This window comes from Apteryx rowi, unplaced genomic scaffold (genome assembly GCF_003343035.1).
Source record: "Apteryx rowi isolate R43461 unplaced genomic scaffold, aptRow1 scaffold_18, whole genome shotgun sequence".
Lineage (NCBI taxonomy): Eukaryota > Metazoa > Chordata > Aves > Apterygiformes > Apterygidae > Apteryx > Apteryx rowi.
Genome location: NW_020448085.1, coordinates 5,550,545 through 5,565,815, shown reverse-complemented (window position 1 = coordinate 5,565,815; position 15,271 = coordinate 5,550,545). Strand labels below are relative to the sequence as shown.

General features: G+C 40.2%; 1 protein-coding gene across 6 annotated transcripts in view; it reads right to left on the bottom strand.

Annotated features, from left to right (window-relative positions):
* The window catches only part of MARCH8 (membrane associated ring-CH-type finger 8), a 102,723-nt gene that overhangs the window by 54,372 nt on the left and 33,080 nt on the right, over window positions 1-15,271 (bottom strand). For 2 of the 6 annotated variants that reach the window (XM_026061365.1, XM_026061366.1), the window contains exon 3: window positions 2,480-2,546. The exons of the other annotated variants lie outside the window; for them this stretch is intronic. In XM_026061365.1, the coding sequence (XP_025917150.1) occupies window positions 2,480-2,546 (67 nt within the window). The remainder of the gene's footprint in view (window positions 1-2,479; window positions 2,547-15,271) is intronic. 6 annotated transcript variants of the gene reach the window in all.

Here is a 15,271-nt window from a genome sequence, read left to right as displayed (position 1 = left end):
TTTTAAAAGTCAACATTTCAAGTTACTAAGGACTTCCAAGCAGTATTGATGTGTCCCCTCCTTCTCCCCCCCCCCCAAAAATCACAGGCTTACAGTGTGTGAAAAAAATATAGTCAGTCCCAATTTTTGTTAACAAAGAAAAAAAAGAGATGTCTCTAAAATACCATATTCTTGTGTATATGCAAATTATATTTAGGCGATCAAGTCATCTTAGAAGACAACATACTGGCAGGCAGCATACATTTAAGCTTCACCAAAAGCACGTGATCATTAATCTCCTCCTTGGGGATTTCACATAAAGCTGACAATTTCTGCTTCCACCAGTAATGCTTATTTACCAAACCCTGAATTGGAGTTAAAGCTACCATTTTTAAAAGAAACAAGTTGTCTGCATGCCAAAGCACACCATTTTGTCCTAACTGTTTAGCAGGGACTCTTAATCTTTGCTATTTCAAGTTTCAGGTTTTGAGCAGCTACCTCTCAAAAACAAATTAAAACAAAACCCATAAACAGGGAAGGCAGACAGGCAAGAGACACACACGCACTAGTGCAGTTAACAGCCAGGAGCAGCATACATACTTAAGACACAAAAAGCAAGTAACATTTGAACATTCTTGCCAAATGAGACTATGTGTTTGTATTCCTCCCTTTCTCACACATGTACAAACCCACACATTACAGAGCAAATAATGCTTACAAAATAGAACAAAGACCCTTTGTTATTGTTCCATAAGGTTTTGCAAAATCTCCTTCTTTGTCTAAAACTGAACTAATAGTGTTGCTTGAGCCCTGACGATTTAAGAACACAAAGCTCGTATACGGAAGGAATATAGCTTTTTCAGAACAACTGGTATTATTACAAAATACAGACAAGCTTTTGAGCACACAAGCCCCAGTTTCACCAGCATCTTTATTCAGAAAATAATAATAAAAAAGTAAATACTGCAGCCATTCAAATGCACACATTCTGAAAAGACACAATTGGAGCTTAAGGTTTATCACACTCAGCTATGTTTTAGCAGAATCTCTGTTATGGTTAACACCCCCCCCTTCCCCTCCTCCCTGAAAGTGCTAATACCAATACAATTAAAAAGCAAGCTTAAAAAAATCCCAGCGAGCTGTCTCTCTGCTTTTAGTCACCCGCACCTTCAGCAGCAGGTTAGTGCGAACAGAAGAAAGGTGCTTAAAAATGCAGCTTCGTAATTAGAACTGAACAAAGTATCACACAAAAAGGGATCTTTCATGCAGCACTCTAATGGGGAACCCCTACAGCAGTCCCTCTTGACAGGCTGCCCTAACGTACATATTTATTCTGCAAGGCTTACTGGCATCTCTACAATCAATTATAAGCCCAGATACTCCGCTGACAAGGCATTCTCCTACCTGAAGCTTCATTTTCCAGCACAAGTGCATGTGCGTATCCTTAGTGTGGCTTTCCCTTGTTGCATGACTCCTGTTATCCAGACTAAAGAGACGGAGCTGTGTAAGCAGAGCTGCTGACTGCCCTACATTTGCCTGCAGATGAAGAGAAAGAGTTGGTACTGTACTTGCCTGGGCTTGTTTAAGCCCTGTAAGTATAATACTAGTGTAGCTCAAACTAGACTAACTACTTCCTCCAGCTGATCCCAGTGAAAGGAGCCTGTGATGAATAATGCATGAGAACTCCCATGAACATGCTCCATTCCTTGCTGCAGCTGATGTCCACCTCTCCCCCCAACAAAAAGCAATCTGTAATATACAAATCCCTAGCAATTTTTGTGCTATGAAGCATAAAAATGCTCCTAGTGTCCAAGGAGCAAGGAAAACGCCCCTTCAGATCCATTTTCTTTCCTCTATTCATTAGTCAAACCAACAGAGCTGGAGATTTTTTAAAGATAAAAATCCATGCAGCTACAAGTCAAAGAAAGCATGATAAGCACAGAGCCATACCTCCACACTATACAATACTAGTAAATTCAGTCAGTTGCTTAGTAATTATTACTGGTTTTTTATTCCTAAGGGCTATGATGCAAGATAAGCCATAAAAATCAACACTGAAGACAGATAAAGATTGTGGCAGAATGAGCAAAACTAAGCAAACCAAAAAATGATACAGCAAAAAGAAGGTGTAAAATAAATGCTTGCTCTGGCTGCAAATTCAATTGACTATATATAGAGAAAAGAGATTGTTTAGGGGTGTTTAGTGGATGGGGGAATACGGGGGATAAATTCACATGCTTCCTCTTTTAGGCAATATGTTCTGATATCTCAGTACAATTTTGCAAGCCAACTACAAAAATCACTTGCTTTCAGAGATTCTTCCAAAGAGTGAACAAATACAGGGCTAATTTGCAAGTCCTTTATTTGCAAGTGCAACTACTGCAGTAGGCAAATGTCGATACATGCCGTTTGCAGACTCTGTTCTATTTCTCAGAATTGTTTTGCTTTGACTTGGTACTTAGATACACAACAAATTATTTGGCACATGTTTATCGGTTACCTGCTGCAATCCACATGACATAGRTGTCCAAACACAACTGCCAAGACTCTCACAAGCAGTTAGTTTCCTGTAAAGGAAACATGGCTTTAATGCATTATTTTCAGTGAGAGAGAGTATGCGCAACTTCCTAAATCCTCAACTGTGGTTCTTCAGCTGGGGCACAAACCTCTCAGGTCATATAGAAACTTGGAGACAGTCCCTGCTTTCTCTCTCTCCTCTCCTCCCCCCAGTTACAACTTCAGCAGAAAAGAGGTAACAGGTAAACGTGACAGATAGGAAGCAAAGAGGAAAGGATGTTCAACACAATAAAGAGCAACCCAGTGCTCAGTCACGACCAGTTATTATTTTTGAGGGCATCACAGGACACTTCCTTTCACCTCTGCTAAGGGTGATCCTCCTGCAAGGATCAAAGCCAGCCTTAAGACTTTCTAGATGACATTACTCATACAGTTGCAGTTATTTTCATGCTTTCATTGGAATTCCCTATGACCCCAGGAACACTACACACACCACAAAGCAACTCCACAGGAGAGGATTTCCCTTTCCTTTAACTGCACTTTTTTCATAAAGGTCCAGACCAACTCCATCTCCTCACCTTCATCAGTTCCCTGATGTATCCACTTTTAAACTGAGATTTTCAGGTGACTGCAACTCCATTCAGAATTCAGTTTTAGCACAAAATGATGTAGCACGAACCTGGGAGGCAGCTTGGGGCAAGACTAACCCTATGTGCACTTCATTTCTTATATTCTTTCTCCCAGTCATGGTCAAAGACAACACATTGGACGAAATGGACCTTTTGTCTCATGCACTAGAGCTGTTCTTCCACTCTAAGCACTCTGCATAACTCTCCCTCCAAACAAATACTCCATTTTAAAAAGGAAGAGTCCAATACAAAATCAAATCCACAAAAATATTATCATATCCATAATAAATACTACAAAAATACTTCACTTATAAGTATCCTATGGGTAAACCTCAAGGAAGCAAAGGTTCCTAATATTTAAAAAACAGGGCCTTAATGTCTTCCTCCAGCTCCTCCTTCATTATTTAAAAACTGGGAACTGAGAAGCTTCCAGAGAAATGGCAGGGCTGCCCAAAGTCAGAAGGCAGTGTCTCTGCATAAATCCAGTCTTGTACATTATGTACCATGATGTAAACAATAGGGCAGGGTAAGCCAGGATACAGGAAGACTACTTTATAGAGAGATCTTCTGTTTCTGGACAGGAAGCCAAAGGAATACACCTTGTTAGAGAAAAAGAAATAATCATACGGAGTACTCGAGATACTACACTATGAACAAACATTAGCAGATTAAACATCTGAAATCCATTTCGGATGCAACACACAATAGTTTCTAAACAAGGTAAGTTATGTTCATTTCTGTATGCCGGACAATTTCATATACCCCAGCAAGCAGTAATCACAGCTATCTGCAAGATTAGCTCTACCAATGGAACTGCAAGTTCAATACTTGTCTCTCAGTATTTCCATACCAAGTGTGCTTGGTTTTATCTACAAAATATTGTTCCCTCTATGACAGCCTGGCACTCTTGCACACTTGGAGTGAGATCTGGTTTTGTTTCATGCAGGACTAGTGCTAATAAACATTTTGTAAACCAAACTTCTGCTTTGGCTGAACCTGTACAACTGCATTGTCAAAAATTTGCTCTGTAACTGTTTTCATTAATGTCTCTGCTTATAACTAGAACTAGGTTTGCGTCCTGAGCCTTTTTTTCAGAGTCTCTGACTCTCTGAGGCTAATGGAAACAACCTGAGGGGGTAGGAGGAGGAAGCCCATCTGTCATAAAAACATGTCTGTAAGGCTTTGTACACAGGGCAGTATATATCCAGGCTCAGTTAAGAATTTGCTGTTTTTCACCACATAATAAAGATTCACCCTCTTCCTTTTAGCACTTCAGGATGTTAGGTCAAAGGTTATGAAGGTTGGTTTCTAAATTCAGTAGGTGTATTACTACCAAAGAATTTTGCAAACACAGCAAGCTGGAATAGAAATCCAGTTTAATTACATTCTGCACTGGCATTACACCAGTGGAATATCAACAGAACTTGTTGTGTGCACATGGACCACAGGACTACTTCCATGGCATGAGGCATTTTGAATAAATTTCTGGGAGAAACAAACCTGAACACAAACAGATGAGCATGAGAGTAATTAAATCCTGTTTGCTATTTCACAGTTCTCTCCACTGGGTATTTCAATTTGAAACATAACATGAGAAATTTGGAGTCTATCTGCCCCCTACAAAGGGTCCTTCAGAAAGACTTAAATAAAAATGGCATACTTCTCTTAAGTTTTTAAAGAATAAAGAACTCATTTCTGAATCCATCATTTCATTTAACATAGCATTTGAAGTTTGTGTTTCTTAAAACCTTTGCAACTGAAATCATGCATTCTGCACTAAAAATCTCATCTTCCATTTAAAAACCCATGCACCAACACTTGCGTGCGTNAACACAGCTTCGGAAAAACACTGGAAATATGAATGTTGAAGGTCTAAAGCCACATGGCAAACAAGACAATTCCAAATGTTACTCTTTCAAAAGGACATGAGTTTATGGATTTTTGCAATGCCTTGTGATTTTTTGACTATTTAGGGTTAAAATAGTCTCAAGTCTCGCATTCTCCAAAATAAATTTTTTTTTAATTAAATATTGCTAGTTCTTAAATTGGAATTCAACCATTGCATCAATCCATATGTTTAAGAGACTAACAAGAGCGCAGTTGAGAAATTAAAGGAATTTAGCTGAACAGTTTTCTATTTCATTTTAAATGAACAGCATTTTTAGCATTCTCCTGTATGCCTGAAGAATAATGTTGCCACTGCAAAAGGAGGAGATACAGCAGAAGTCTCCGAATAGCAAAAACCATGCATAGCAAAATCATCTTCTATTCACGTGCACTTATTAGGTGAAACTTGAAATAACGTGCACAGTGTCAGCTCAAAGACACATCACTTCATTACAGGCTTATGCTAGGGGCCAAGCTGTATTATTTTGGTTAAGTACTTAGCTACTGGCCAGCCAGTTAATTTTACAGTCAAATTTTGTACAGTCTATTTAGTTTCTCCCATTTTTAAGTAACTGCAACCTCCTGGGGAAATTCTCTAGTAGACCATCTGCTCATTTCCTATAAATCCTCCTTTCAGACCTTACACAAATTTCTGAGTTGCCAAACTTCTTTGATGTTTGGGGGGGGGGGGGAGTATTCTGAACTGAAGGCTGCAGTACAAAAAAATTAGTTATCACCTGATCAGTAAAAACATTAAAAATTAATGATAGTAAAATGGGTCATTTCTCTACAATGCGTCTCAAACAAAAGACACACCCTCAGTATATGCATTTATGGTTCTCTCTGGCCCTAAATTAGGGAAGTACAGACACAATCCAGGAGCAATCTGCTTAGCTTACTTTTCTAGCTCAGTATATTCTAGCCCTAGTTTCTGCATTTGTGCCACAACTCTAGGCACCCTACTTTTGGCAGCAGAAGCCATTTGGGTGCAGCTTTGAAAATGCTCAGGAAGCTGCTGGCACCAACTTGGGAGGTAGGAATTGAAGTACAGCTCCCTGCCGGAGGCACGTGGCCCAGGAACGCTGCCCCGACAAGGCTCAGGCAGACGGTACAGTGCACAGCAGACCAACGGGGCTCTCCTGCAGGCAGCTCCCAAGCTTTTCAGCTCGCTTTGTTCACAGCCTGGCTGCAGTCATGTCCCCAGRGCTGCTGGAGAGGTGGTTGCTCAGTTCCTTAGTCCCTCAGCAGCCATCTCGGGCAGCAGCAGGTAAATCCTTATTACCCAGGAACAGCTTATGGACATTTCTCAGGTTTATACCCAAAGAAGGGAGGAGGGGAGGAGGAATTAATTTGGATGGCACAAACACAACAGGAGAAAGGCAAGATAAGGTGCCGTTAAATAACAAGAAGTGTTTCCTGCCTGTGAGTTTGTGCAATCATGCTTGGGCAAGCACTGCACTACTCCTCTCTGTTCTGTGAAATGGTCCAGGCTGTTGAGATGCAATGTTACATGAGACTTTTTCCAAACAAACAAGGCTGGAGAGACTTTCAGCAAGCAAGGAACTGACTGAAGAAGCTAACAGAGTTTAACCCAGCAGATGTTTCTCCAATCTTATGCGAATTTCACAGTAGGGGGAAAAAAAAACCTATGGATTTTATATCTATTTTTAATTAAATTAGTGCCAGTATTCAAACTCCCCACAAAGGACTAACAAGTATCACATTTTAAAAAATTGCACCTTTCCATGCAGCTGGCAGAAATGTGGTAATACCTGCTTGTAGGAGCTGACTTTCAGCTGCTTCTTGTGCCCAATTCAGATACTCATCACTGCAACGGTAAAATTACAATTCTGCAAAGCAATATAATGTTGCTTACACCCAAGTATTGTGGGTGTCATTAACATACCTACGAAACAAGAGGGAATGTAACAACATGGTCTGTGGAAATTTTTCAAAATGCATTAAGAGATTGAGCGAAGAAGAAAAACACTTCAGACTCGATAAAATTGGGTGACTGAATATGAAATGAAAAGGCCATAACCAGGGAGCATATTGAGCTTCCTGAATGTTTTTTTCCCTCTCACATCTACAGCTCTGGCTCCTTGTTCTGCTTTCTGGCCTCCGAAAAAACATCTGAGTTCTGAAGAATGGACTGCACACAAGTGTTGCCCAACAAAACTGCACATGCAGGAACCAGTTAGACACCATCTTGCACAAACATTTGAGAAATGTAAGAAAAAAGTAAAAAACAGAACTTTGTTATAAAGAGGAACTGTAAGTGCTTCCCCAGAAGTTATTCTAGAAAAAAAAGTTGAACAGACTCAAAATTTGCAACAGCTAAATTCCACCTAAAAACTGCACAAGAAGAATTCAACAGGAAAGATGTAACAGACTTGGGGGTCAGGGCTCTGCTTTAAACACCCCCAAATTTCTGGATATGAACCAGAACCTCACACTTCACAGGTATCTCTCTCTTAACAACTGAACTGAAAAATAGCAGTGCCATAGAAATCAGCTGATCTTGTCTGCCCTCCTTCCTTTTTAATGCACTGAGCCTTGTGCATGCCTAGCTAAGCTTACTGTAGGTAGCAAGACAGAAGCAAGTCTAAAGGAGGACTTCAATCTACTTTTTCTGTGTTCCAGTCGGTTACCCCCATACCATGGCAGGTGCCAGCAAAAGCTGCTGCCGAGTCGCCAGTCAGCAGCATGCTGAGACACCACAGTGTCACGTTCTGAAACCAAGCAGAGTTTGCTGGAAGGGAATAAATAGTGGGAGTGCATTTCACAGCGAGCCAGAAAAAACACACTTGGGTTTTGCTGGATTAGGTTGTGGGGAACAACACTTTTGAAGTAGTTCCTTTAAATGAACAGCTTTAACACTAAAGGTAAGGAGAGGTCAAAAAGAAGGAACTGCAGGGTTTCTCCTGATGGTGAGCTATCTTCTAGTTGCTTAACAGATGGGCTAACAGCACAAAAGTCAGACTGAAACCAATAAAGTTTGAAATTTTCATGTCTACTCCACTTGCCAGACCCAGATATTAAAACCTATGAAAGCAAGTATTTGGATATGGACACCATGTCTATCGCATTCAATACAGTACATACTACTGATCTCTTCACATTAGTCAGGGACCCAAAACAGATCAGCCAAACAAAAACATCGCATGCTCCAATTAGGAAACAGGCTGCTGAAGAGCCCTTTCTCCAGCAGCTGACTTTATTTGCACATAGCTCCTGAAGAGCCGCGGGGCTGCATTTTGGCCCTTGTTTCCTTCTCCAGGCTCTGCCCACCTCCGAGGCGAGACCGGCTTCCAGTGGCTTCACTATGTGGTTATTAAATATTTACATTGTGGTAGCCTCAGGGGTCTCTGCAAAGGCAGGACTACACTGTCCAAACACAAGCAAGAGTTACAGTCATGGAGTAACCCAAAGACACAAAAGCAGAAAGTTTCTCTGACAGCCTGAGTGCCTGGATAATCCTGGAGACCTAAATACAGCTCCAGCTTGGGGGTGGAAGGACAGAGGATTCCTGGCAGTTCAGAGGCAGAGCACAGGACCCCGAACAGAAGCTAAAACCAAGAATGCTTCTGGGTGATAAGCAGCTGACGGGAATTCTACTTGGAGCTAAACAGAGGGGAGGCAAGTTTTAAAGTGCTCATAAACCTAGGCAGCAATAGCAATGTTTCGTGCTCTTTGCTGCATCTATACTCAAACGGAAACAGAGGTTTACAGATGATAAGGACAAAACAAAAAACAAAAAAAAGAAGCCAGCATAGCATGAACATGATGCAGTAGGAACCAAAACTCTGAGGGGGGACAACTCAGTGCAACCATGCAGGTTGTATCTCTGAACTCCTGCTTGCCTGTTTCGCAGCTTGGTTAATGGGAAAGGCCCAGTTGCCCATGAAAACTGCAACCCCCTAATATTTTAATCAGTTTATTGTTGTAACAATATATAAAAAAAGCGTATTTCAAAACACCATTATTTATTCAATTCCCAAGACACAGAACAAATGCTAAACTGGGAGGCACATCTACCTGGGTCTGTTACCTACGCCAGAACCTTTCCTTGCTAACTCTTGCAAGGTCCCCTCAGAACAGCTATACTGGGACAAAGGATAGTCTTGCTGGAAACGTGCTCTCCCCATTTCTTTGCCACACTGGCATCTCCAGGTGATCTATTTTAGCTCACCAAAACTCCCACCTTTACTGTGCCTGTAATGGCAAAGTGTTCCCTTTTATTTCTTTTTCCAAACTTTGCATCAGGGTTTGAAGGGCTTGTAAGTTCTCCAATGCATCCAAGAGTTATTTGGATGCTATCTATACAAAACACTGGTTTCCTTGCTTCTTTTGATTCATCTGTACAGCAAACCCCTCTCACAATCACACTCCACAGATTACAGTGCAGCCTCCAGATCAAATGCTGCTCAGTGTACTGTAAAGCATCAGTTGGCTATCTTTGCTTTTACTAGTTACTACCCCTAGAAAGCCACAAATATTAGTGGGTAGGAAAAGAGAAACATATTTTCCAATTACTGGTATGAATTAACAAGATTCTATTTCACAAAAGCTTCAAGGAAGCTCTATGTATTTTCCAAGGTACATGAAACAGCAAGGATTTGATTTGATGTGTTCAAGAGAAATAATACTTCTTCAATTTCATTTTGCATCCGAGATATTTATGAGACACTGATAAGCCTGTCTGGATTTGTACACATGAAACTGTTTGGTCCAAATCGAGATTTTGTGGGAGACTGACCTAAATTCCTGTAAGTTTTCCAAGGCACCCAATGACTCGTAAAGGGCATGAGACAGCAAGGCTCTGAATTAGTGGAAGGAGTGACAGCAAAAGTGCACTAGCTCATCACAGGCATAACTGATTTTATGGAGGGAGGGTAAAGGAAAGTCTTGCCAAGTCATCCCCACTTCTTTCTTTAAAGCTATAAATTTTCTCAACACAGGTAACTTTACTGAGGAGAAATTTTCAACTGCTTAACATTATGAGACTTTTCCATCTAAAAATGGAACAAGTGATATTAATAGAATACATGTTAATAGTTAAGAGTCGTTTCCTGACAGACCTGAAGTAGGCCTTGTCAATGGAGAATCATCATCAAATGAAGATATTTCTACCTGTTCCATGGAGATAGGTGCTAAGCCAGACCCTAGTCAGTATTTTCAATAATCATCTGGAAATGAATAAAGAAAAACAACAGGAAAGTAACTGCCAATTGCATTCTCAGGTGGCACAAAGCTTAGCAGGGGTGTGGAAATGATGAGGCTACAGCCACCTCACAAACACTGAGCATCTGAAATTGATTTTGGGGAAAACTGAGCTCAGACAAACTGTATTTTACTTTCACTAAAAGTAAAGCAACACAGGGTGGACCCGCAAGTTATACAGACTTCAGCTTATAAAGCAGGAGTGCAGTAACTACAGGAGTAAAGGATGTAGGAAGTTGCAATGAAGTGACAACTGGAAATGAGAACCAGAATGGAGTTTAAGGATAAGATCAATGCAATTCTCCACTGCATTATAGCAGTGACCCCTTGGTTGTTTGGCCAGTTGAACTCAGGAGAGGGACGGGGAGGGGGGGAAGAAAGAAGCGTGGTTTTCTGTGATGGTGGTTGGCATGGAAACAAACCACCAAGGAAAGCAGATGATCTACCCCTCATCTTCAAGTCAAGGCTGGAGGCTTAGCTAAGTGCATCTTCCAAATACCATGAGCGCTGGGCTCAATATACGTTGCATCTAGTTAACCCTGTAACATGGGTCATTACAAGTCAGATTTGACCATCCCTGTTGGACTTCAACATCACAAACCTCAAAGGAGCCACTGAGATGGAACATGCCATTCTCAGCCAGACCTTGTCACTAATGGGAGAGGGTTTGGGGGCAGGGGTTGCTTCAGACCTCAATTTAGAGGATTATCAGCCCTGTATTACCAATGCCTACAAATGCATACATATATTTTTATTTTAGATAGCTATGCTGTGCTTTGCATATTAAGAAATTACACACAAAGTAACTTTTTATGTGTACCCACACTTCTTTTTTCCTCCTCTGTGTGAACCAACAAGCATTATCACTGTATGATAACACAGATTTTTCTGCTTGGTGATTTGTAGCAACATAAGCCAAATAACTAACGTTTTCAAACTAACTGCAGAAAAGAACCAATTTTGTCCTATGCCCAACAGTAATGGAAGAGAATATCTTATATTAGTTTAAGCACAAAACAACACTGCATGTACCCATTGGCCCTAATTTGCAAATGTTTCCATTAAGTGTACCCTAATGCTTCACTTTTAAGAGCTTAATTTAAAATAGCTATAGTCTAAAGTTTAAAGGTACTCCATAAGTTGTACTTTCCTTTTCCCAAATGTCCTAACCTTGGTGTCTGAAACCAGAACCATCCTATTTAGGGGATCACTTCAACATTTCTACCTGTGGATGTTTCAGTAACTCCAGCGTCTCTGGAGTACCTGATGCTTGTCTGCAGGCAAAGGGGAAGTCGCACTGCAGCATTTCATGTGGAATGAATCTATTTAACTGCTGTTTCATTAACCAGCTCAGAGAAATTAAAATATAGAAATTAGTGAATATTTCAATTGGTTACATACAAGCCTGACTTGCAATCTTTACCCAAATAATGTGCTTCCAGCCATCTGCACTACAGTAAACATGACTAAAAAGGGCTGAAAAGAATCCTTCCTATTCTCTGGGGTCGACCAAATTTTTTCACTGTCACTGTGCCTAAAAACTGAAGCCAAAACATGTCTACGTAAGCCATTTGATGAAGGAAACGTACTGTGATTTTTCAAACTGAACAAAGAGAGAACCACTTTCTCTGGCAACTACTGCTTGGGAATAGTTACTAGAAATAGGCAGGTGGACAACTGCAGGAAAAAATTTACAACCAACGTGGATTTTGTGCATCCAGTCAGTGCTGACTAATAAGTTTCCTGCTCTAAAACTTTGCATTCAGGAAAAGTTAACAGTGTGTGTTAAAAGGCTGTCATGCTGTTCCTTGTCCACTCTGAAGGAAAATCAGTTGATCACCTGGTAGTCAAGCATCTATCCAAACAGCCAGAAGAAGCAGTCCTTACAACTTTGAAAATGCCTTTTCTAGGTTCCTGTCTCCAAATTCCAGGAAAAGAATAATTGTGTACTTCCTTTAAGAATTCAATACCAATCTATAATTCTGATCAATACATGGTTGTGGGATTTGAAATGTAGTATAGGAAGAGGAAATAATAGCTGAAAAAGGATTGTAGACTAGTCACTTCCATGGGCTGTATAGTAAAATCTGGCATCAACATAGGGCACAGAAGTTATAACGCACAGATTGTCATGTGTAACATCTATTCACTGAGGACTTCAGAGGACTCACAGACATGTCTGCATATATCTGCCTTGGAGATACGGTATGGAACTGTGGGAGCTACAACTGTGTTCTACACAGCCATTCCCCAAATGCTAGAAGATACACAAAGACCTGCTCTTCCTTTCTAGCATGCATCTTTTTCTCTATTTAAGAGAGGCCATCATCATACACACGTGGAAGCACAAATCTATTACAGGAGATATTTCACAATGGATCAAACTCAGCAGCCACCTCCGAAACGGGTCCCAATACTGGCTAAAAAACTATCCTGAAATGACATGAGAATACAAAGGGACAGCATGGGTTGCCATTCTTTTGACTCATTTATTCATTTGCTACTAAGTACAGATGAAAGGCCAGTACGCTGGCTCAGAAAAGCCATATTCATAAAACAAAAACAAAAACTTGCCTCAGCACAGATTTGCAGTATGACATAGGCAAGTTCTTAATGCACACCTCTGCCAGCTCTACAAGAAACTCACCAGTTTAATTAAATGGCTACTACAAAGCTACAGCTAGCAGAAGAAATGTCAACTATTTTGTTGCAAAAGATTTTCATAACTAATAAAAGTTCAAGGAGCGGATGCCCACATCTGACTGTCAGTGTACATGCTTCTACTGCGCAGGACATCTCCTTTCTGGACTCATTTCTTCATCAACCTCACAAATCAGGTCAACTTTAATCAAGCTTATAGGGATTTCAGCCAACTAATCAGCATCCCCAGGAGCTCTGTTCTCAGGTACGCTGATAAGTGTCTAATATTTATCATCAGGTTCTCACTTCCCTTTGCACCCAAAGCTACTATTTCTTTTGCTGAAATGGTTCCCCGACTGGTCCTCACCACGTAAGTTCACCTCTCTCTTCTGAACTAGTGTCATGGCTATATAGCATTTAAAACTCATCCCTCAGCATCTGCTTAGAAGGCAGTGACTCCAAGGCCTTGCTCCTGTTCAGTGTTGAACTTTATGGGTGCTGGGAAGAACTGCCTTACAGAGTAGCAGGATAATCCCAGCTAATAGGGAGGCATCATACGCCTGTTTACTCTAAATTTCTACTGGCGGTCTTAACCTCTAAGTTGGGAAAGAAATCTTGTACATCCTAGAAAGGTACACAGTCTCTTGGTTAAATTATGTGTGTGTGGTATTTAATTATGTGGTTACATACTATTGCCTCACTTACTGGCCATACTGAAGTTTGTAGGTGTCCAAGAAGCTAGGGATAGAGGATAAATACAGTGCTGTTACAGACATCCCTAAGAAATACGGCAAAGATGATTGAAATTAGCTAACATGCCAAGTAAACCTGTTTCTTCAGTGACAAGATCAAAATGACAATTAAAATTGTGGATATCTGGCACAGACAATCCCACATGAAGATAGCTGCTAGTGGTGTCTGAACCTAGAATATGACCTCTCCAATAAAAAATAAATCTGCCATATGGATAATAATGAGTTGAAAGACCAGTAGAAACTACAGTTTTGTGATAAATATTTTCCTCCCCATTGACAAGATCTCTGTTTGCAATAAGAACGTGATATGGAGGGGTCGCGAAAACAGAACAGAATCACAAAAGACAATTCTCAGTCCTACGCTCTGTAACACTGGACAATATATTCCCCAAACTTTAATGTTACAGCATATTATCTAAAGTAAATACATCTGGCAAAAACAGTGAGCTAAAGAGCCATTAAATAAAGAACAGAATTACAAACATGCACACACTAATATTTTTTTCTCGAAGAACTGGCTGGAATGTGAAAGTGAAGGGGGAAAAAAGTCTTTTGGCTTTTACACAAAGATATTATAAATATCTAAGATTTCATCTCATATTTGAGGAGCATAAGTCAAGAGCAGATAACAGCTACAGATGTTTGCTTATAAGCTAAATCTAGAATATCTAGCAGCAAGTCACTTTTCAGACCTGAAAAGAGTTTAAAGACACAAATGAAACCAAAAATTCCTCCGAAAAAAAACAAGTTCACTAAGGCATTAACTGCAATATACTTAACTAAGTGAACACAACTACATGTTAGTTCCAGCTAACAGAGGGCAAATTTGACTTGAGAGTTAGAAAAAAAAATACGATTTGTTTTTTAGATGCAAATAAATATAAAATAAAAATGTCTATGTCTGTGAGGTCTGGCGTAGGTGACTTTCCAAGATATAAATCCTTAGGAGTACGAAATGCAAATTATCCTTCAAGGCAATAAGGCACACTGGAAATCTGTGCTTCCAAATCCAGCTTTAATATCCATTCAAGTCGGTTATACAAAAAATTAAGATGTACATCCCATTTCTTTACTATAAGGTCCCTGAAGAACCTAAGCATAAGATAAAAACTTATTCCTGAAAATGTACTAATGTTAAAGCTATACCAAAAACTGTGCCCACACTCATAGAATCTGAGTATATCTGTATCTAACGTAACATACATGCTTGTGTGTGTGCACCACATTCAGTTACATGGTCTCACACTAGTGCCTCCAGGAATGCCACAGACCTGCTGCACCCTTAAAGGATGCACAGGGAGCACACAGCACGCACTTAGCACAGGGGATAAGCCAAATGCTGCAGATATGAGGATGATCTTCTTCCTGGTCCACGTGGCCACCTGTCATCAGGTTCATAAGGAATCAGATACATTCTACATTCAAGAAGTTATAAAAGGGTCACTTTCACTCATTTGCATTAACATCAAACAAAGTACTGCTCATTCACAAAAAGAGAGAATTAGTTTAGAAATAAACTTAAACCTCCACAAGTAGGGGATCCTATCCTTCCCTTTACCTTTGAAGAAGTCAAAATTCAGTTCTTGACTCCTAGAAAATGAGATTTTGATTTTCAGACACTAAACCTCACAGAACACCCAT